Source organism: Vicia villosa, linkage group LG2, assembly GCF_029867415.1.
Source record: "Vicia villosa cultivar HV-30 ecotype Madison, WI linkage group LG2, Vvil1.0, whole genome shotgun sequence".
Lineage (NCBI taxonomy): Eukaryota > Viridiplantae > Streptophyta > Magnoliopsida > Fabales > Fabaceae > Vicia > Vicia villosa.
The window spans coordinates 9,900,681-9,925,041 of record NC_081181.1 but is presented as its reverse complement, the minus strand read 5'-3'; the positions used below and the strand labels follow the sequence as shown (position 1 = coordinate 9,925,041).

The 24,361-nt window shown below is 37.5% G+C and overlaps 1 protein-coding gene across 1 annotated transcript; it reads right to left on the bottom strand.

The window, feature by feature from the left end:
- Nucleotides 1-365: 365 nt before the first annotated feature.
- Nucleotides 366-899, bottom strand: LOC131648531 (secreted RxLR effector protein 78-like). Its single transcript, XM_058918282.1, has one exon. The coding sequence runs from the start codon at nucleotides 897-899 to the stop codon at nucleotides 366-368; it is 534 nt and encodes a 177-aa protein (XP_058774265.1).
- Nucleotides 900-24,361: the final 23,462 nt, after the last annotated feature.

The following is a 24,361-nucleotide window of genomic DNA, read 5'->3' as shown; positions in this document are numbered from 1 at the left end:
AATTTTACAATCTACCTCTAACAGCCTCTATTGCAGGTTTCCAAGTTTCAAGTCTATTCGGATTAGCACCAATAGGGAGGCTTAGATATTTGAAAGGGAGTGAGCCTTTCTTATAATTCAAGATCCTTTCCGCCTCTTCAATCCATCTATCATGAATGTTTAGCCCTGCAAGCGTACTCTTACTGAAATTTACCTTTAATCCTGACATTACTTCAAACTACAATAGATTCGCCTTGATGATCCAGATATTTGACCAATAATTAATGTATCATCAGCATACTGCAAGTGAGAGAATCGATCCATTCCTTTCTCAAATTTGTACCGAACGAATCTGCCGCTTTCAACTGCCTTTTTCATCAGCATACTTAAGCCTTCAGCAGCAATATGAGGAATAAAAATGGTGATAACGGTTCGCCTTGCCGTAGTCCTTTTTGCATCTTGAATTCTTTAGTTGGGCTGCCGTTGACTAAAATAAATACTGCCGAAGATTTTAAGCATTTTGCTATCGAGTGCCTCCATTTTTCGTAAAAGCCCATTCTTATCATCACACAATCCAAAAAATTCAAGTCCACCGAATCATACGCCTTCTCGAAATCGACTTTGAACATAAGCAATTCCTTTTTCTTCCTCCTAGCCTCATCCGCTATCTCGTTCGCAATTAGAATGCCATCTAGGATCTGCCTTTTTGATAGAAAAGCTGATTGGGATTCAGAGATGATTAATCCAATCACTTTCTTTAATTTGTTTGCAAGAACTTTGGATATCACCTTGTAGATACATCCTATTAACGCAATCGGTCTGTAATCTAAATTTTTTGACGGATTACACTTCTTAGGGATCAACACAATGAAAGAACTATTCGCACCTTCCACCATTCTTCCGTTTCTGTAGAATTCCATCATGACCCTCAAAAAGTCTTGTTTTACTTCCTCCCAAAATTCTTTCACAAATCCGAAATTGACGTCGTCCAGTCCTGGACTTTAGTCGTTGTCACATTCCCACACTGCTCTTCTAATTTATTCTCCTGAAAAATTGCATACCAATTCTTCATTATGCGAGTCTTCAATGTGATTAAAAGTTAAGTTCTCCGGAATTGCTCTATTTTCTCTGCCCGCAAACTGACGACTGAAATGATCAAATAATGCATCTTTGATATCCTGCACCTCTGTAACCCTTCTCCCGTTTATGTCGAGGCATACAATCTCATTATATTTTCTTCTCTTATTTATGCATATGTGGAAATATTTAGAATTCATATCCCCTTCCTTCAACCATTTCGATCTTGACTTTTGCCATTGAATGCTACAATTGAGATTGGAGAGTTTGTGGAGTTTTGATGAGATCTCGCTCCTGATAATTAGTTCTTCCACGGTGAATCTGTTTCTTTCTCCTAGGATCTCCAATTCATTGAGCTTTTCCTTTTCCTCTTTAATTCTGCCTTCGAAATTTTGAAAGTGATACTTGTGCCCTTCCTTAAGACTTTCCTTGATCCTTTTGAATTTTTCCTTCAGTACATACATTCCCCACCCTTATACCTTGATGTCCCTCCAATTTTTGATGACAAAGTTATGATATCCTTGCATTTCCTTCCAACAGTTTAGCATACGAAACGGCTTTGGCCCCCAGTCTAGAGAATAATCACAAAGTAAAATCAGACAGTGATCGGATAGCCCTTTGTCGAGGCACCACTGAGAGCAATTCGGCCAAGTTCTGTTCCAGTTATCCGTGAATAAGAATCTGTCTAACCGACTCATACTATCTCTTGAAATCTATATCATTTAATACACTCAGACTGTTTTCTTACCTAGTACTTTTTTCAAATTGCAACGAAAATAATATATTAAACATTCATTTACTCTATCACATGTGCTTCTCACTCATCACTATCCATTTCTTTACTTGTGTTCTCTCTGAACTATCCCTTTCTTATACATTTTTGTTTTGTTCTCTCTTTTACACCATTCCATACATTTTATGAAAAATATTGTCTTTTAAGATGCAACCTTTATTATATTCCTATTTTGAAGATTATTTTTTTGTTGCTTTTTATAAATATTTATTTTGTAATTTTTCAGATCTGTAATGAGTTGGAATAAAATCTTCCATATTTGAAATGAGATCATGTAAATACTAATTTTGCTTTCAAATCTGAAATGAGATACTACTTTTTGCTTCAGGTTTATATCATATGATATTTGAATGTTTATGTTTTTTTGTTAGATTGTTGTTGGTTTTTTAATCTAAATGATTTGTTTGTTTTTTTATCGATTGTTGTTGCTTGCAACATAAAATAAAAACGTTTTTGTGATGTTTCTTTTACCAGTCGACATTTTTTGTTTTTCTTTTTTATTTGTTAGTTTTGTTTTGAGACCACACAGAAGAAAGAAGAAATATTGTTTGTGATAAAAAAATTATGGTAAGATTTTCTCCTAGGTAGGAATGGTATATTTTGGTGTTATGGTTGTTTCTATATAAATAATAAAGAATCTATTATTTATGAGTTCATCATTGTTGTTGTAATAACCGGTATTATATTTATTCACTCTTTATTAATACTAATGTGATTGGTATAAAATAAGATGGATAAATATGATATATATTTCTACTCATTGGTCTTTTGTGCTAACTAAACCTATTAGTGGAAATAGAAGGGGTATAATGGTACTTTCACTCTTAAATAGAACTTAGGACATGTTTGGTTGATCATTCTCTTCTTTCCAAAACCAGAATTTTGTTTTAGTAGAGGAAGAAACAAAAACGTGGAAAGGGAGAGGAAGAGGAGAAAGTTCCAAACTTGGTCCAAAGCTCACTTGCATGCAGCAGATTTTGTCCAACCCTTGCTTCTATCATCATCTCCATTTTGCTTTAAGATCTATCATCATCTTCATCTCCTTCTAAGGTGAGTCCTTAGTTAGATGCTTTGGGGTTGCATGTGAGGGTTATGATTGGGGCTTAGGGATTGTGAGATAATTGATAAACATGTGATGCTTAATATGCTAATTTTCGTGTTAATCCTTGCATGCTGGTGGTTCTGATTATATTAATATGTTAGAAATTCGTTAGAACTATATGGAGGATGCATGGAATTCATTATAGGGCATTCGGGACTGTATAGAACCCTTAAAATGCAGAAAAATGGTTCTGGTTAGGGGTGTAATCGGATCGGTTTGGACCGGTTTTTGGTTGAAAAAAGGTCCGAACCAATGATATTTCCATTGGTTTGGTTTGGTTTGGTTTTCAAAATTTTTCAAAAATGGAACCGAACCAAACTAATTGGTTTGGTTCGGTTTGGTTTGGTTTGGTTGATCGGTTTACAATGTTTATTTTTTAAAATATTATATTCATCCGTAAATTCTCCATTATCGTGTGTTTTGGTGTATTTTAGACTATTATTTTTTAAAATATTATATTCATCTGTATATTCTCCATTATCGTATTTTTTGGTGTATTTTATACTATTATTTTTTTAAATAATATGTTTCATACTATATTTGTTCAAACAAATTACAAGTTGCTCTTATTCCATACGAAATAGTGACATGATTTCCATTGCATCAGAAAATAAGTTTCCTATCAAATATAAAAGTTAACACTTAGTATCAGAAAGTTGGAAAGGGATTTCAAAACTTAACATATAGAATATAACAAAACGCACATTCATTAACATGTTTCACACCTCAAACACACATCAAAACTATTTTGTAACAAGGTCTAAATAAGTTTTTATGAAGAAAAAGAAGAAAAAAAAAGGTACAAAAATATATGAAAATTAACAAAGAGAACTTGAACACGAAGAAGACGATCATAACATATCATAATGACGGTAGTGAAAGGAACAATAGTTGTGGGCAGCAAGAGCAGCAGTTCTGTGAAAGCATAACTTTTGTGACTTATGATTTCTACTGTCTATGCTTTAGAGTTTGATTCTAGATGCGTTTTTTGCTTAAAGGAAGGAAGTGTAAACAAAGATAGATAATGGTTGGACCGATAAAAAAAGGAAATTTCTTCACCCACCTCCTAACTTTTTTGGCCACCTCTGGTGAATTTACCACAATACCCCTATTTTCGAAAGTTCACTTCCGAAAACGTACTTTTTTTGAAAAAAAAGATGTTTTCGGAAATGTATCTCCGAAAAAGTGTTTTTTTTAATATAAAATATTGATTTCGGAGATGCATCTCCAAAATCAAGTTATTTTTCAGAAAATGTGGTGTTTTCAGAAGTTCATCTCCGAATTCACCCCCTTGGAGGAATTCGAAAATGCACTTCCGAAAAAAGGTCTGGACAGAAAAAAAATAACAAACAAGAACGATTCGCTTTATTTAATCGGATGAAGACGATGGAGGAGACGCTGCAACAGGTTAGAAAGTCCTGATCCTCTAGAAATCCATACCACATTGTAACTTACCAACATAATAAACAACAACAAAAAACTTATGAGCAAACTATACTTACATCATAGTGGTGTAGATCCTTATCAGCCACTCGCAACTGAAAATGATTAGCACGAACTTGAATTTTCCTTCCCAATTGACCGTAACCAGGTCGGTTAGGGAACCTAACCGCCTTCTGAGACGATGGAGCCGACTCTAGAGTAGCCTTCTGTTTAACTTCGGCAGTCAGGCTCTCGATGGAGATCAGAGCCGAACTCAAGGAAGCAATCGGCGCTGTGACAGATGGAACAAACGGCGCTGAAACAGATGGACGAACAACCGGAGCTGCAACAACAGACGGAGGAGAGGTAACCGGGGCCGGAGCATATGACGGAGGAGGTGGATGTCCGGAGGAAGAAGAACCGGAGGTACGTCCACCGCGAGAGCCACGGCCACCACCACCACGGCCTGATCCTGCAGCATTGACGGATGATTGTTGAGAATGTGCAGGAGATGGTTGACTCCGGCGATTTTCGGGATGATTTCCTCCACCGCGGCGAGACATTGTGATGAAAGCAGTAACAAGAGATAGAAAACGTTAAAGTAAAGAAGAAGACTTAGGATCAAAAATAATTTGGGATATTTTGAAAGAAAAATGGGTGAGAAGCTTTTAAATAGGAAAGTGTTTAAAAGTTAACCGTCTGAGAGTGGTGGGGAGAAGGAAAAGGGAACTTCGAAATTTCAAAAGGTTTTTTATTCTTTTAATAAAAATACGTACTACATACTGTAAGTAACAAAATGGAATTAGCGCGTGGTTGTGGAGCTTCCCAATTTTTGTTACGTAGGCTTTTAAGTAGGAAAGTGTTACCACATTTCTTAGAAGGTAACCGTCTGAGAGTGGTGGGGGAGAAAGAAAAGGCACTTCGAAATTTCAAATCAGGTTGATTACAATTTTTATCCTGTAATGGTTTTAATGGTTTTCTTACCTGATTGTAAAAAATAAATGAATTTTGGAAATGCATCTCCGAAAACACCAATTTTTTGGTGTTTTTGGAAATGCATTTCCGAAATCTAAAAAAATCTATAAAAAAAAAAACTTCGGAGATGAATTTCCGAAGCAGGGGTAAGTTGGGAATTTTGCTGGGGGTGACCCCCATAGGGAGGTGGGTAAAGAAAAAATCTAAAAAAATTTGAGTTTAATGATGTGTAGAATAAAATATTTAGAGCGTCATTATTTCCATTGGTTCGGTTCATCGGATTGGCGGTTCCTAAAAACTAAATCTGAGAACCGAACCAAACCACATCGGTTTTTATTGGTTTGGTTCGGTTTTTGAACCAAACCAATAATAATCGGTTTGGATTGGATTGTTGGTTTAATTGGATTTTTTTTGATCCGCTTACACCCCTAGTTCTGGTACAGTGTAACCGGTTACGGGTTTTGGTGTAACCGGTTACGCTGTTGAAAATTGGGAAATATGGCCATTTTGCGTGTCCGTAACCGGTTACGGGTTCTTGTGTAACCGGTTACACTGGGCGAAATAGGAAAAATCAGCAATCTTGGGAAATTCATATCTCCCGTTTCGTGTATCCGTTTGACGCGTACTATATATCGTTAGAGAGCTAATTAAGTGTACTATCTAGGAAAATTAGCCTTAGTGTCTAAATAATATTTTTCGATATATCTGACGCACCTTCAGTTAAGTGCGACACTGATAACATGTGAAGTATGTGTATTTAGACCGAATTTTCTACATTATTCTTGATAGTTGTGCTATGTCATTGCATACTATGCTGGAAATATGAAAACTCAGTCGTTTTGGTTAACCGATTGAATTGTTTGCCTTGTTTGTGACCTTGACATTACGTCATATTTCTGTATGCTTGAATCGAAGTGGCCGGAAGGCTAGATTGGGACGTTGCTCCGACTATGTAGTCTATGAGCCCTCCCGGACCGTGTAGTCCAATGGAATAACCCGTTCGTGTGTATTGTTCAATATGGTGTGCATCTGAGCTACCGTTGCAGTGTGCTCGTGAGTTTGCGTACGGGGTTCTACTCACTTGGCGTTAACACACTTGCGTGCTCGGTATGGTGGGGTTATGCGGCCAGGTAGGCTAATGCATAATGAGGTAACTCACCTCTAGTGAAGTCATGTAGACTAATACTAGGCTTTCGCCCGATGGGCTCAGGCGTCAAGGCGGCGGTTTGTACTTGGCGTAACTCACTAGCGTGAAGAAGGTTAACGGGGCAATGACGCCAATTAGGCTAAGGTCATCTCGCGGCCATTTAGGCTTGTGCGAACCCGTTTAACCATCTTGCAGTGTGCTTGTACAAGTCCCTTGATAATAGGCAGGAGGTTACTCATCGAGGATGCATTTATTCCATAATCTAGCCGAGGTTTATTTACACTTCTGGATAGGGGTGGCAAAACGGGCCGCCCACCCCGCCCCGCCTTATGCCTGCCAAAAAACAAGCGGGGCGGGCATGCCCGCCAAGTAAAATGGGCATCAAAATCATGCCCGCCCCGCCAAGATGGCGGGCGGCGGGCTTACCCGCCTATTTTTATTTATATTTTTTTAATAGATTAATATGCTTTTTTTTACATTTTAATTAAACTTTTCACTTATTTTTTAAAACAATTTTTTATAAAAGTAATTTTTTAACAAATTTACTCTAAAAAATATTACATATATTTATAAATAAATGTATAAAATAAACCATCAAGAATTGCAATTACAAGAATTAACTAAAAAAGAGTGAGTTTTGGAGGAGGAGCGGGTTTTGGCGAGCGACGGGCTTTGGCGGGGCAGGTATGGCGGGCGGCGGGTTTTGGCGGGGCGGGCTTTGGCGAGCGGCGAGCCTAAAATCCCAACCCAACCTGCCATTTTTTGGCGGGTGCGCGGGCGGCCCGGCGGGCCCCTGCCCGTTTTGCCACCCCTACTTCTGGATTCCCCATATGTGGATGCGGGTTTGCATACTTGTTTGCTATTCGGTGTGTATTTGTTTGAGGCAAGTCCAATGGTGGACGAGCCACTTTGTTTACTCTGTATTTGTACCGGAAGTGAGAATAACCCCGAATCCAGGGTGGATTCGCTCATTATTTGTAGGATCCCTATAGATCCAAGCGGACTAATAGGATAGGCGGACTCACTGAGATTTAGTAATCTCATCCCATTCCAATTATTTCTTTTCAGGTGGCTCGAGGCAAGATCGCGGTAAGGGAAAGATGGATTAGATCTTTTGGCGATGCTTGGATGTTCCTTTTAGTTCCTTATCGTGCTTACTATCTATTGTATTTTGGATATGTACTGATATGGTGTACTTATATTTTGGCCATGATACATTCGGCTTATGTATTCGTGTACTTCTATTTCCGCTGTAAACATTATGTAAATGTTGTCTTATGAACCATATTTAATACTTTATGCATATTATTCTAGATATATATGTGTGGGGTGTTACAGTTGTTCCTGCAGCTGATTTATTCTTATTTTTATATTATTTTCAAACGATTTTATTTTTTATCGTTCATCCACCTAACAAACTTTTTTAATGTTTATTGGTTGTTTTATTTTGGACCTTTTGATTTTTTAATTTTAGAAGTTAAGGTGGAAAGTTTATATATATTTTTTGTTTTTAATAATTAATTATTTAAATTTTGGTGTGAAATTTTTACAAAGTAAAAGAGAGCTTATAGGGATTTTTTGATTTTCTAGTTGTTAGCACTTGACTTTTGGATTTATGATGCTTCTAAAATTTAGTATGAAATTTTTAATTTGGATTGTGACATTGAAATATTTCATGAAATTTCAAATGTGTCATTATTATAATATTAATAACTTTTATTGTTCTTTATAGAATTATTTCTTTTAATGTCATTTACTATTTAAAATTTAACTACATTCATTTATCTTTAGTTAACAAATAATTATGAATGTTATTTATTAATTTATTATATTAATAAGTTTTATTGTTATTTATATAAACAATTAATTTTAATTACAATTTTCTTAAATTTTTTTCAGGTTCCATGTCTAACTTAGTTGCAAATCCATGTCCTGCTCCTAATGATATATGTTTTGTTTCAAAATCAAGATTTTTTTGTATCTTTTGTTTAATTTTTATTTTCAAGTTACCTATATATTATATATTATATATTATATTATTTTTACTTGAGGAGTTTTTGAAATAAATGTCACTTCTTATATTATCGTTGTTATAAGATCAATTCAAAAATGATATTTTTTATTGTTAAGACGACAAAGTTATTGATAATTAAAAAAATAAAGACAAAAATTCATAGAGTTACAAAGGCTAAATTTAATAACATCATATAAAATATTTACACAATTACTAAATTTGTTATATATATATATATACATTAAATCAAATCTAATGGTCGTGATTCATTGTTCTCATTTCTCATAATAACCAAGTGTTCTCACTTGAGTCGTCCCCTATATATATATATATATATATATTAATTTCTTTTAAAAGAAAAACAAAATCATAGTCAATATTAAATTTTAGATTTACATCATTATTATTTGGTAAACTGAAATAATATTGACTCATTATTACAAATACACATTATCACAAGTACCAGACATTTTCTACAAAAAAAATTTACATCTAAAACAAATACACATCACCAATCGTTAGTTGGTCCAGTGGTGATTGGCGCTGTACTTGGTGTGGAGAACCACAGTTCGATCCCCCGCAACTGCGATCGGGAGGAGGATGGAACCACTTGATCAGAACTCGTGCAAATGCACGAGTTTGTTACTAGCACAATAAACATTATGATTGGATTTTAAAATCTTTAATTCATATCATTAAAATAATGCCTTGTAATTACTAAGAATTTATATCATTAACTTATACCATTAAAATATGTCAGCTCAACTTTGCATGCTTCGATATTTTTTTGATTAAAACCTCCATCTTTTACTCTTTCATCTTTGCAGCTCAACTCTGCATTCTTCAATATTTTTTTATTAAAAAATTAAACAAAATAAACAAATATTTTTCTTGAAACCAGCAATTTTTTCTTTTACTATTTTCTATTATATCTATGGTTACACTTCGTTCTCTGTCTTCTTCTGCCCCAAATCTATTTTGCTATTTCCATGTATCTAAACTATCAATTAAAAATAAATAAAATTTAAACACTTGAGTACATGGGTACCTGCTGCTAGGGGTGACAAAACGGGTCGTGCCCAGCAGGGCCGGTCCGCGCACCCGCTAAAAAATGGTGGGTTGGGTTGGGAGTTTAGGCCCGCCGCTCGCCAAAGCCCGCCCCGCCAAAATCTGTCGCCCGCCGCCCGCCAAAACCCGCCTCTCCTCCAAAACTCACTCTTTTTTTAGTTAATTCTAGTAATTGCAATTCTTGATGGTTTATTTTATACATTTATTTATAAATATATGTAATATTTTTTTAAGTAAATTTGTTAATAAGTTGCTTTTATAAAAAATTATTTTAAAAAATAAGTGAAAAGTTTAATTTAAAGGTAAAAAAACCTATTAATATGTTAAAAATAATATAAATAAAAATAGGCGGGTAAGCCTGTAACACCCCATATTTTCCATTATTTAATTTAATTGAATTTTAAATTACTTAATTGGATTAATTGGCATTTTTGGTGAATTAGTGAAGAATATTGTAGAAATACACAATTGGGCTTAGTGTAGTGGTTAGCAAATAGGAGGTGTTAAATATGTAAGCCTTATTGAGGTTTTTCTATTTTTCATAAAATAAGGGAAAATGGAAAAGAGGAAATTAGAAGCAAAAGAGCAAGTCTGAGAAAAAGAGGAGATACGTGAAAAGGAGAAGAAGAGGAAGAAGAGGACCTTCAAAGATTCGACTCTAGAGGTAAGGAGGGACTCTTCGGGTTAGTGATTATTATATAATCAGGGGTAGTGAACTGATTAGGATTGTTGTTTGGTTCGATTGCATGTTTTGGTTTTTGGGGTTTTGGGGAATTTAGGTTGTTAATGTTGAATTGATGCAATTGATGAATTTGATGAATGGTTTGGTGTTAAATGACTTCTAAGACGTGTTATATTTGTATTATAATATGTTAATTGATGATGTTTTCGGTATGAGACTGTTTTGGTGCGATTTGGATGAAATTGGGAGAAGAAACTTGTTAAAATCGCAGAAAAAATTTGCATCTGCGATGAATGCGTCGACCTAAGCGTCAGATGCGTCGACCTAAGTTTCAGTTTGCGTCGACCTGGGTGACAGCATGCGTCGACCTATAGGGTCAACATGCGCATACCCGAGGGAGACAGAAAATCCAATGCCTCGACCTGAAGGGGGATTTGCGTCGACGCATGGCTCAAGTGGTGGCAGGAATTGCTATGAATATGTACTTAACCCCTAGGTACATGGTTCGATTCCTGCAGAAGGCAAAAACAATATTTCCTGGGCAGCCGATAAGCGGACCTAGGGGGATTATTGATTAAGCTGGTGACATGCTTGGTAGGCCGGAAGCCCTGCGGGGTAAGCGGAAATCCAGGGTGTTACAGAAGAGGCTAATTTATCGTGCAGCTATCTGGCGATAGGAATACTCCTTTCTTTCACAGAATGGCAAAAATCGAAAGGTCTCAAGGTGCTATTGATGCTCTATCTGACGGTGTTCATGTTATCACCAACCCTGCTGAGATGGCTTCTATGGCTGTCAATTTCTTTACCAACCTTTTTTGCGGTGTTGGTCCTAATTCTGATGCTCCTATAATCGATGAATTCAATCCTACTCTTATGGATCACAATATGAATGGGATTCTTACCATGCTTCCTACTATGGATGAGGTTTACAAAGCTTTCCATAGTTTTAAGAAATCCAGTTCGTCGGGCCCTGGCGGATTTGGTGGTGTCTTTTACCACACTTACTGGGACATCATAAAGTAAGAGGTGCTTGAGGCTACTATTCAATTATTCAAATTTGGCTATATTCTTCCACACTATAACTCCTGCTCGGTTACTCTCATTCCGAAATCGAAGGATGCTCAGTCTTTGGATAACTTCAGGCCTATCACGATTTCTAACTTCAAGTACAAAATCATCTCGAAGATTCCAACGAGCAACGTGGGTTTATTCATGGGCGTAACATAAAGGACTGTATGTGTTTGGCGTCGAAAGCCATTAACGTGTTGGATAAGAAGTGTAAGTTTGGGAATTTGGATTTTAAAGTAGACATCTCTAAAGATTTTGATACAATCAGGTGGAGTTTTTTGTCTAAAGTTCTTGCTAAATTCGGTTTTAATGATCAGTTATGTGGGTGGATTAATTCGTTGCTATCCTCTTCCTGGCTTTCCATTAACTTCAACGGCAAATCTCATGGCTTCTTCCAGTGTAACCGTGGTGTGAGGCAGGGGGATCCGTTGTCCCCGCTGCTATTTTGTCTTGCCGAAGAGGTTTTAATTCGGAGTATCTCTCACCTTGTCGCTGTGGGAGGTCTGAATTTAATAAAGTCTTCCAACAATAACTTTGTTCCGTCTCATATCTTCTATGCTGACGATTTCTTATTTTCTATACCGGAAAGAGGTCGAATATAGTTTACTTGCAAAAGACATTCACGGATTACTCCACGGTCTTTGGTCAGAATTTCAACCTCCAAAAGTCCTATATCTACTCCGGCTCCATCTCCGATATCCGTTTGGAAGATATTCTTAATAGTACTGGTTTTCGTAAAGGCTCTCTGCCTTTTACGTATGTTGGTATCCCTATTTTCAAAAGCAGGGTGAAATCTTGTTTCTTGGCTCCAATTGCGGACAGGATCATTAACAAATTGGCACCTTGGAAAGGTTGTCTTCTTTTCATGGATGGTCGTGTCACTTTAGTTAAAGCCACGATTCATAACATGATTTCCTACTCTTTAAGTATTTACTCATGGCTCGTGTCTCTGCTATGGATGATTGATAAGGCGTGTAGAAATTTCATCTGGTCGGGTAATATTCATAACCGTAAATTATGTATGGTTGCATGGAAGAAGACCTGCCAACCTTTTAAGAATGGTGGTCTCGGTTTAAGGTCACTGGTGTAGCAACCTGCCTAAAAATTTCATCTTTCGAGTCGCCACCTATTCTGAAGGGCGAATAGGAAACCCTACGCAGATAAGAGATTGAGGGTAAGTTATTATAATCAGGCTGAGGGAAGGTGTTAGGCACCCTCAGCCCTTTCCTAAAGGCTAATGTTCAAAGATTAGGGTTGCATGGCAGGATTTGTAAAGAAATGTGGCAAATAGAATTTTAATGACATGATTGAGATTTTGAAGAGGGGGACTCGCCTTGTTACCAAGTGCCTACGTACCTCCTTATGGAGGATCAGAGTCTACGTAGTTCGGGCACAGGATTGTACGCCTTAGAATTGAATTTTATTGTATTTGAAGTTGTTTGAAATTGTTTTGAGTTTGATTTGAAAATCCCAGTTGAATGGATGAAAATCCGTAGTATCGTGGTTAGTGTCTTAAGATGTTGGGCGTACAACCCTGATTTAATATGTCACTATTAACCGCAACGATCAATAGATTCGATCGCCATAGTTAACAGATTAGTAAAGGATTGCTGGAAATTCTAATCGATTGATTCGATTATCACTTTTAGCAAATTGATGTATTTTAATTATTAATTTATTAATTTATCGTTACCCCTCATAATCGATAGATTCGATTACAAATAATAACGAATTGATAAGGGAGAAATATGCTAATCATCATAACCAATAAGATGGTTAAAACCAGTTAGCAAGATAATGGGTGTTTTGATTCATAGGATTTGATTAATTAAATTAATCGATTATTAACCATCGCGACCAATAGATTTATTCGGAACGAATAATAAATTGAATCCTAATATTTCGATACTTTGGACAAATGGGATTGGCAAACCCTAATATACTTGTAATTTTAATAGGGTTTTTTTGTGATTATAATATTTAATGCTAATTAAACAATTTAATCGAAATAGTAGAATAATCGGGGAAATGGTCGGAAAAAAAATCCTCATATTAGTTATATCCTAATTAATTCTAATTAACAAATTAATTAAATTAAACAACAATTAATCATCACCTAATTCTAAATATTTAAACAATAATAATAATAAATATTATATAAAGAACCTGGCTTATACTCCAGTGTGGTGCATTGATGCATGCCCATGGTAGTCCCTCAGTCTTGTGTACGTTAGATCAAGATTGATAGGAGATCCAAAGGCTGGGCGCTAGGGGTACACGGTAGGCACACGTTGGTGAGCAGCGCTGGATCCCTGTTTGAATGTTTCTTGAAAAAAATAATTGTTATTGCTGGGGATCGAACCCAGTATTCCTTGATTAAGAACCCCTCTCCTTACCATGTATGCTGCGCTTGTTTGCTGTTAGTTGCATGCCTTCAAACAATTAAGTAAGAAAACTAGAATTAAATGATAAATTCAAAAGTCAGTCAAACTTGGGCCCCACGCGTGTATTAACAAGCGAATGAGAGAAGGAGAGAAGTTTGTTGACTTCTTGACTGACCAATAGCAGTCCTACGCGCATGGAGAGAGATAGCACCGGATCTGACGGGCCAATAGCGGATCGTGGAAAAGCCAGACGTACAATCCACCAAATCCCCTCTACTGTTCATCATCCCAAACCTACTTACCTGCGGATTCACCTTTGGGCTTTGTTGCGGAAATACCTGCGGATTCAACTTCGAATCCGTGGTTAACCATTGCCGTGATCTTGCACCTGTAAACAACGATAAAGCAACGATACTAACAGCCCAGATTACCCTTTTAAGACATGTTGAGTCCATTGGCAGCGCTCACGTGGCCTGATACCGTTTGAAAACGTGATTTCGAAGCTTGATAGCTTACTTGCCCTAACAATGGCAAAACACTATCCCTGTACCAATTCTCATAACCAAACATTCAAACACACTCCAAACGCGATTATGAATCATAACATGTGATTAAAAACAATTTAGAACGCATGTAATGGCAACTACGAATTCGAAATATTAGTGCAAACCGTAGGTCTCAAAGAGAGGCGTTTAAGAGTGCTACGGGCTCAAAGAACAACATGGTCGTGTTCCTGGGATCTTCAGGAGAGCAATGGTATGTTTGAAATCAATTCAAACTTGCTGGAAAGAAGCTCTTGGTCGTGCCCTAGTGTGGAGGACTTTTTTCTCTTGAAAAACCCTAGGCTTTGCCAAACCTTTCTCCCAAAAAACGTCCTCCCCCTTTCTCCATGTTTTTTTTAGAATATATATGATCTTCTTAGGGTTTCTAAATGGGCTCTTGGATCTCTTGTATCAAGTGAGAAAGCATTCTCTTAAAAAATCATGAAACTTTCTATATTGAGACCCTCCTTTTTTTCTAACCAAATGCCATTTGAATTTGGACCTCTTGAATTTGTTATTTGGGCCCCTTGGATGATCTAAAATGATTCATACATTTCAATCCATTTGTTTGATATTTTTCTAAGTTTAATTTATATTTAAATGGATAAAAATCCATAATATATATAAAAAAATAAAAATCACGAAAGTATGGGAAATCCTTGGGATTGAAGCTTGATAATTTCCATGGAGATACCTTGAGATATATGGAACACCTTGAGGCCCATTTGAGACTTTGAAGATTCAGATTCCTTTGATAAGATGCAAAACCCTAGTTTTGGGACCCTCGATTAGGAGAGAGTGGCTTGAATGAACCTTTAAACCTTGAGCCATTGAAAAGGCATAGAAGAACCTTTGATTAAATATAGGAGGGCAAATTTTGGGGTATGACAGCTGCCCCTGTTCAATCTTCTTAAACCTGAAGAATCGGATAGGCACGTCTGCCTATCGTGATCTAAAGGTAGAAGATGATTGGACACTGAAATGCCCTGAAATTTGCATTTGTTGGGAAAGAATTCCGTGGGAGATGGGCTTAAAGATGCCACCCAAAGTGAATACCATTTTTCAGAGTGTGAAGCAAACGCCTTTTGGAGGGTCCCAGGTGATTTTGATTGTAGCACAGCCTAAAAAGGCAACCTGAGTTTTATGCAATGTTATGATGCATGCGATGTATGATTCAGTAAGCTTCTCAAAATAAATGAGAGCGGTGTATGTATATGCAATATGTATGCATGAAGTTTGTTAGTTGAATGATGCATGATTGTTAGTTATGTTAATCGAAGTATGTTAGTAATTCTGAAAAGAAAGATAACACCTTTGATTGTTTGTTGTTGAAGTTTTGGAGCATATCACTGCCGAGGGACTAACGTGATAACCCAGTCGTGGAATCGTTTGAAAACCTCGTGTGCTTGGAAAAGCTCCTAGAAAAGATGGAATACGTCTTGAAGAAGGCTGCCTGGAAAGGTTCCTGAAAAGGACTGCACCCACAGGGTTATTTGCGAGGGTTATCGCAAAGTCACCTGCACCATTTGGATTATTTGCCCTAGTTCGGACAAATTTCACCTACACCAATTGGATCGTTTGCCCTGGTTCGGACAAATTTCACCTGCACCAAGGGAATTACCTGCCATGGTTCTGACAAGCGTACCTGCATAAGAGTAATCATTTGCTATAGTTCTAGCAAACTTACCTGCATGAAAAAGATTCACCTGTTTGGAGACTCACGACTCGAGGGTCGGAGAAAATACACCTTTCACAACACGAGGGTTGGAAACTCACGACACGTGGGTCGGAGAAAATACACCTTTCACAACACGAGGGTTGGAAACTGGGCTTTGTAATGGTTTGAATTGCCAATAAAAATTGGGCTCTTTTGTGATATGATTTGAATGCACTAGATGATATGCATATGCTAATGCGTATGTATGTATGCTGATGCTGATGCAATCCCAAGATTTTATCTCTTTAAACCCATTGAACTTGTTTACTCCATGCTTGCACCTGTCCCTTGACTATGCTTATGTTGGTTTTGTAATGTTTATGTATGCTTATGCATATAAGTATGTTTGGTTGACGTAATGAGTGGAACGAAGTAATGTCTTCCGTAAGATTACCTGAAAAGGTCTTTTGAATGGATGTGAATGTTTGTCTTAAAGAAGACTATCTGAAATGATTTTTCGACATGGTAGCAATTTGTCTTAGAGGAGACCACATGTAAAGGCTCTTAGCGTAGATAGAAACTTGTCTTAAAGAAGATCACTTGAAAAAGTTCTTAGCAAGGGATGAAGAATGTCTTTAAAGATGACTACCTGAAAAGGTTGAAAGATGTCTTAAAGAAGACTACCTGAAGAGGTTGAAAGATGCCTTAAAGAAGACTACCTGAAGAGGTTCCTGAGAGGGATGACGAATTGTTTTTTTGGAAGGGACTACCTGAAAAGGTACCTAGGACAAGAATGTCTCGAAGAAGACTACCTGAGAAGGTGCTTAGAAGGAGAATATCTTGAAGAAGACTACATCAAAAGGTACTTGGAAAAGAAATGTCTTGAAGAAGACTACCTAAAAAGGCTTTTTTTTTTTGGAAAAGGGAACGTCTTGAAAAAGACTACCTGAAAAGGAACTTTAGAAAAAGTAATGTCTTAAAGAAGACTACCTGAAAAGGAACTTAGAAAAGTAATGTCTTAGAGAAGACTACCTCAAAAGGTACTTGGAAAAGAAATGTCTTGAAGAAGACTACCTGAAAAGGACTTGGGGAAAGAAATGTCTTAGAGAAGACTACCTCAAAAGGTACTTGGAAAAGAAATGTCTTGAAGAAGACTACCTGAAAAGGACTTGGGGAAAGAAATGTCTTAGAGAAGACTGCTTGAAAAGGTATGGTGTAATATACTGACCCATGTATGCGATGCATGATTTATATGTGTTTGCATGATGCTCTAATGACATGTGGTTGATAACCAAAGCGTATATAGCTCGCTGGAGTTGTAGGTTTGTTTGATAAGATGGGGTGTGAAGCTAGCGCGATTCCCCGATACCTGTTTTTGAAAATCGTAGTTAGAAGAAAGATTTTGTCGGATATTGTAAAGTGCGAGAATGCCTTTCCCTTTTGTTGTACGTCTTACGGATTTGATAATCCATTGCCCCAGTATTTTTGTGCAAAAAGATGCTTATGAGGGAAGTGCCCCAGGAAATAACTTGGTCATATGTGTTGACGTTTGAATTGAAGGGTATGCCCTTGATCTCCATGATATGGAGGACTATCCATAGTGTTCCCTCCTTTTGAATTTGAATCCTTCCCATGTTTGACATGCCCCTGATTGCTGTTGCTTCGAGATGTGCCCCAGGTCGATTGAACCTTAGGAAGAATGCCCCCAGTTAATAGGATTTTTGCTCGTATGCCCCTGCGATCCTCGAGTTTTTGCCCCTGTTAAGGGGAACCCCCTAGATGTGATTCCCCCCATTCCAGAGTCTTTATTAGAAAGATCGCCTTTGATTAAACCAATTTCGAGATTTCTTCGATGCTAAGTGTATACTCGTAGATGACGTTGTACCCTTTGAGAAGTAACTCCAATGCGATATGTATGCAAGTTTTGAAACCGAAGTCCGTTATGAATTAGGACTGGATGGTTTTGAAAAGAATGCTTGAAGAAGCATAGTGATTAGAAGTAGTTTTAACAAACATAGGAGTCAGTATAACAAATTCCTGCTTAATATGCTTTCGTAGTTAACATTGCCTCAATTAGGACTTTTAAATGTTGTAACTTGGCCTGGTTCATGTTTTAAGAAACAATGGATATAAGGCTCAAAATTTTATTTATCCCACCCCTTTCTCCTTGATGTTCTCCAGATCCTAAAAATTCGCCTAATCCAATGGATGTGCTTTGTTTGCAAGAGAATCGTTTCAGTTTCGATGTTGAGCAGAAGTCTTAGTAGAGATCCAAACTTTGATGACATATGTTGTAAAGATCCAAGCATTGATGGTTTAGCAGTCACAAGATTATCCTTTGTATTTCGCCTTTGTTTTTATCCCTTATTTTTGCATGAGCTAATTCTTTTGAATTTGACCCATCGGGATGCCCCAATTTTGCCTAAGTCTTTTTGTTTCCTTTTATGGAATTTTCATTTTGACTTAGCGGGCGTTTTTTATTCTTGAAAGCTCCTTTTGAGATTGATTCTTGGATATTGCATGTTGTGACTGCTATGTTGATTTTGATTTGTAAGCTTCGCCTTTGATACTTCCTCGATCTTGAATGATGTAATGAGGAAGAAGGTGTTGTAAATGTTACCTCCATTGCTTCCTCAATCTTGGATGAATGCGAGGAAGAAGATATGCTTGAACCTTATGCTTGGATTGACTGATTCTCTTGGCAACCAAAATACATCATTGAATTAGTTGACATCTACCCTGCCCCTGGTTAAAATCAAGGTTTATTTAAAAGTAGAAGAAAACTCCAACTCCTGGCTCGAGGGGGTGACGAGGGATTAACATCCTTATATCTCCACTGTTTGGGAATGGAAACAATGCCTGTACATCCTCGGCTCGGTCTTACCTTGAAAGCATATATTTAGCTGGACTTAGTTTTTGTATTCGTCATTCTCCCTCAAGTTTGTTAATAACCCTAAAAATAGAAGTGTGTGACTGGAAAGTCATGGTAGTGAGTGAATGAATTGACTCCAAAACCTGCATGGTTGTCCCATTAGAATTACTAATCCGAAGGTACAACTTTTATCTTGAGTAACACTTAGCGGTCGTAAGGGTTGAAATTTTGAGCACGGTAAACACCTATTGATCCTAGGGATAATCTCCTTTGTAGATCCACTGACCTTGTTTCACTCCTTAGATTCTTAAACTTGTAGAAGTGAGGGCAACCTCGAATTTTCTTTGGACATGTCAAACCTGGCGGGAATAAATCGTTAGTGGTGGGTTTTCGTCGTATCGGAACTTCATGAGTTTCCTTTGACTGAACCTCTTTTGCTTCTCCTGAGGATAGTATCACCTATGACCCTTTTTTCCTTTGGTGTGGGGCTGACATATGTCGCATTCCCTCCATTGTAGTCATGCATCTTTTCTTAGGGTATTGCCCCAGTTGGACTGACCCTTGCCCCAGGTTATCGTAGAGCGTCCTTGAAAGTTTGATATGTTCTTAGATGAACCCCTTATGACTAGATACCCCTTGAGTGTATCTATGAGGGAACTTCTTTGTTGAACTAATCCTTGTTCGACGATAACCTTTGTTGTATTCATAATCCTGTTATGACAAGGCATGGACATGTGGTTGGCATGGGGAAAGACATCCTCTTTTTTCTTAGTAAGACTAAGGTCATTCTCAATTTATCCTCCTTTCTCCATAGTCTACGATCCTTTGATTTTTTTTTGCGAGTCTCAGGAAATCGGCTAGCGCGGTAAGTGTGGATCCGGGTGAAGATGCAAATGTAAATATAGATGCAAATGTATGTCAATGCAAATGCATGCGTATGCGAGAGACTCCTTGTATTATAACTCCATGTATGCAATGCAGACGTGTGACGTGTAATCCTAGGGATAGCCTTAGAGGCGACATTAGACCCTCTTGGAATCTTTGCAGGATAAATGTTATGACACGCTAAGGGAAATCCCTTGGATTCGAGAGTATGCAGAAGATAGCGGCTAGTGACCGATCAAGACAGTCACTAAATCTCATGGCCATCGAGAGGCCAATCAACGTGTACCAATGAATTTGTCCCTCGTGGGAAGGTTCTCTATGCGGAACACAACCTATCTAAGGACGATATGGACGAAGAGAAATCCCTACAGGCTAGGGATGTGATGTGTAAATGGAGATCCAAACCCTACAAGTTAGAGGGTGCGCGGGAATAAGCATGGAGTGACCGTTCAGGATAGTCACTAGATTTCATAGCCATCGAGAGGTCAATCGAATGCATGCTAGTGAAGTTGTCCTTCGGGGAAGGACGCGTCGTTGTGAAAACACACGGGTGTAACAGAAAATCCCTGTATGCTAGGGAGTACGTAGTAGCAAGCACGGGGTGACCGTTCACGACAATCACCGAATCGCATGGCCATCGAGAGGCCAATTGACGTGCGTTAATGGAAATTTCCTTCGTGGGAAGGACGCGTAGTTGTAAGAATACAAGGATATAAAAATAAAATCCCCACAGGCTAGGGGATGCATAGATGGTGATGTCTTCCGTGGGAAAGACACGGTCTTTTAGAAATTAGAGTCCCTACAGGCTAGGGACCACGTAGGGATACCTGCAAAATCCAAACGCATAGATATCCAAAGCAAATAAGTTGCAAACATATAATAAGCGCATGAGCACGAAAGTCCTAGGTTCATAGGTTCGACGTAGGAGCTCTAGGGAGCCAACCTTTTTATGGGAGTGTTCTAGAAGGTCTCATGGGGTCGTTCGTAGCCTCCGAGACTTTTTGTCTCTTCGGATTTTAGAACAACTCATTTTATCCATGAGGTTCGAATTTTTGGGGTAGGTTCCCGGAGAGATCAGCTAAGTATTCAGTCCAGCCCTCCACAAAGTCAAGCTTCGTTTCGGACCTTTCCAAATACCTAACCCACTCCGAGTGGAGTTATCAGTGAGACTCGTAAGGCGATTCATGTCCCCTTTTGGTATCAAAGTTAACTCCCACACTTAAGGTTTAACAACAATTTTATATAACCCAACAGATATAGTAGGAAAAAATATATTCATTTAAATAAATATTTAATTAAATTGCGGTGATGAAATTGCGAAGGAAAATAAATAAATAAATAAATAAAATTTAAATATTCAAGAACTAACCTTGGAATCCGCCCGCTTGTAGTTTTGAGAATGCATTAAAGCAGCGATTATTTAAATAAATATATTTATTTAACTAACATAAATAGTTGGAAAGAATAAATGAATAAATAAAAATTTAAATATTTACAAAAATAAATAAACCCTAAAAATGGATAATTAGCCAAACCCTGACAATTTCGCCAAAAACCTAAACCGTTTGCCACAAACATAAACCTAAACCCTCTCAAGCCTTAGGAGCATAGTAATTCACTGTTAAGTGTATCCCCAGCAGAGTCGCCAGCTGTAGCAACCTGCCTAAAAATTTCAGCTTTCGAGTCGCCACCTATTCTGAAGGGCGAATAGGAAACCCTACGCAGATAAGAGATTGAGGGTAAGTTATTATAATCAGGCTGAGGGAAGGTGTTAGGCACCCTCAGACCTTTCCTAAAGGCTAATGTTCAAAGATTAGGGTTGCATGGCAGGATTTGTAAAGAAATGTGGCAAATAGAATTTTAATGACATGATTGAGATTTTGAAGAGGGGGACTCGCCTTGTTACCAAGTGCCTACGTACCTCCTTATGGAGGATCAGAGTCTACGTAGTTCGGGCACAGGATTGTACGCCTTAGAATTGAATTTTATTGTATTTGAAGTTGTTTGAAATTGTTTTGAGTTTGATTTGAAAATCGCAGTTGAATGGATGAAAATCCGTAGTATCGTGGTTTAGTGTCTTAATATGTTGGGCGTACAACCCTGATTTAATATGTCACTATTAACCGCAACGATCAATAGATTCGATCGCCATAGTTAACAGATTAGTAAAGGATTGCTCGCAATTCTAATCGATTGATTCGATTATCACTTTTAGCAAATTGATGTATTTTAATTATTAATTTATTAATTTATCGTTACCCCTCATAATCGATAGATTCGATTACAAATAATAACGAATTGATAAGGGAGAAATATGCTAATCATCATAACCAATAAGATGGTTAAAACCATTTAGCAAGATAATGGGTGTTTTGATTCATAGGATTTGATTAATTAAATTAATCGATTATTAACCATCGCGACCAATAGATTTAGTCGGAACGAATAATAAATTGAATCCTAATATTTCGATACTTTGGACAAATGGGATTGGCAAACCCTAATATACTTGTAATTTTAATAGGGTTTTTTTGTGATTATAATATTTAATGCTAATTAAACAATTTAATCGAAATAGTAGAATAATCGGGGAAATGGTCGGAAAAAAAATCCTCATATTAGTTATATCCTAATTAATTCTAATTGACAAATTAATTAAATTAAACAACAATTAATCATCACCTAATTCTAAATATTTAAACAATAATAATAAATATTATATAAAGAACCTGGCTTATACTCCAGTGTGGTGCACTGATGCATGCCCATGGTAGTCCCTCAGTCTTGTGTACGTTAAATCAGGATTGATAGGAGATCCAAAGGCTGGGCGCTAGGGGTACACGGTAGGCACACGTTGGTGAGCAGCGCTGGATCCCTGTTTGAATGTTTCTTGAAAAAAATAATTGTTATTGCTGGGGATCGAACCCAGTATTCCTTGATTAAGAACCCCTCTCCTTACCATGTATGCTGCGCTTGTTTGCTGTTAGTTGCATGCCTTCAAACAATTAAGTAAGAAAACTAGAATTAAATGATAAATTCAAAAGTCAGTCAAACCTGGGCCCCACGCGTGTATTAATAAGCGAATGAGAGAAGGAGAGAAGTTTGTTGACTTCTTGACTGACCAATAGCAGTCCTACGCGCATGGAGAGAGATAGCACCGGATCTGACGGGCCAATAGCGGATCGTGGAAAAGCCAGACGTACAATCCACCAAATCCCCTCTACTGTTCATCATCCCCAACCTACTTACCTGCGGATTCACCTTTGGGCTTTGTTGCGGAAATACCTGCGGATTCAACTTCGAATCCGTGGTTAACCATTGCCGTGATCTTGCACCTATAAACAACGATAAAGCAACGATACTAACAGCCCAGATTACCCTTTTAAGACATGCTGAGTCCATTGGCAGCGCTCACGTGGCCTGATACCGTTTGAAAACGTGATTTCGAAGCTTGATAGCTTACTTGCCCTAACAATGGCAAAACACTATCCCTGTACCAATTCTCATAACCAAACATTCAAACACACTCCAAACGCGATTATGAATCATAACATGTGATTAAAAACAATTTAGAACGCATGTAATGGCAACTACGAATTCGAAATATTAGTGCAAACCGTAGGTCTTAAAGAGAGGCGTTTAAGAGTGCTCCGGGCTCAAAGAACAACATGGTCGTGTTCCTGGGATCTTCAGGAGAGCAATGGTATGTTTGAAATCAATTCAAACTTGCTGGGAAGAAGCTCTTGGTCGTGCCCTAGTGTGGAGGACTTTTTTCTCTTGAAAAACCCTAGGCTTTGCCAAACCTTTCTCCCAAAAAACGTCCTCCCCCTTTCTCCATGTTTTTTTTAGAATATATATGATCTTCTTAGGGTTTCTAAATGGGCTCTTGGATCTCTTGTATCAAGTGAGAAAGCATTCTCTTAAAAAATCATGAAACTTTCTATATTGAGACCCTCCTTTTTTTCTAACCAAATGCCATTTGAATTTGGACCTCTTGAATTTGTTATTTGGGCCCCTTGGATGATCTAAAATGATTCATACATTTCAATCCATTTGTTTGATATTTTTCTAAGTTTAATTTATATTTAAATGGATAAAAATCCATAATATATATAAAAAAATAAAAATCACGAAAGTATGGGAAATCCTTGGGATTGAAGCTTGATAATTTCCATGGAGATACCTTGAGATATATGGAACACCTTGAGGCCCATTTGAGACTTTGAAGATTCAGATTCCTTTGATAAGATGCAAAACCCTAGTTTTGGGACCCTCGATTAGGAGAGAGTGGCTTGAATGAACCTTTAAACCTTGAGCCATTGAAAAGGCATAGAAGAACCTTTGATTAAATATAGGAGGGCAAATTTTGGGGTATGACAGCTGCCCCTGTTCAATCTTCTTAAACCTGAAGAATCGGATAGGCACGTCTGCCTATCGTGATCTAAAGGTAGAAGATGATTGGACACTGAAATGCCCTGAAATTTGCATTTGTTGGGAAAGAATTCCGTGGGAGATGGGCTTAAAGATGCCACCCAAAGTGAATACCATTTTTCAGAGTGTGAAGCAAACGCCTTTTGGAGGGTCCCAGGTGATTTTGATTGTAGCACAGCCTAAAAAGGCAACCTGAGTTTTATGCAATGTTATGATGCATGCGATGTATGATTCAGTAAGCTTCTCAAAATAAATGAGAGCGG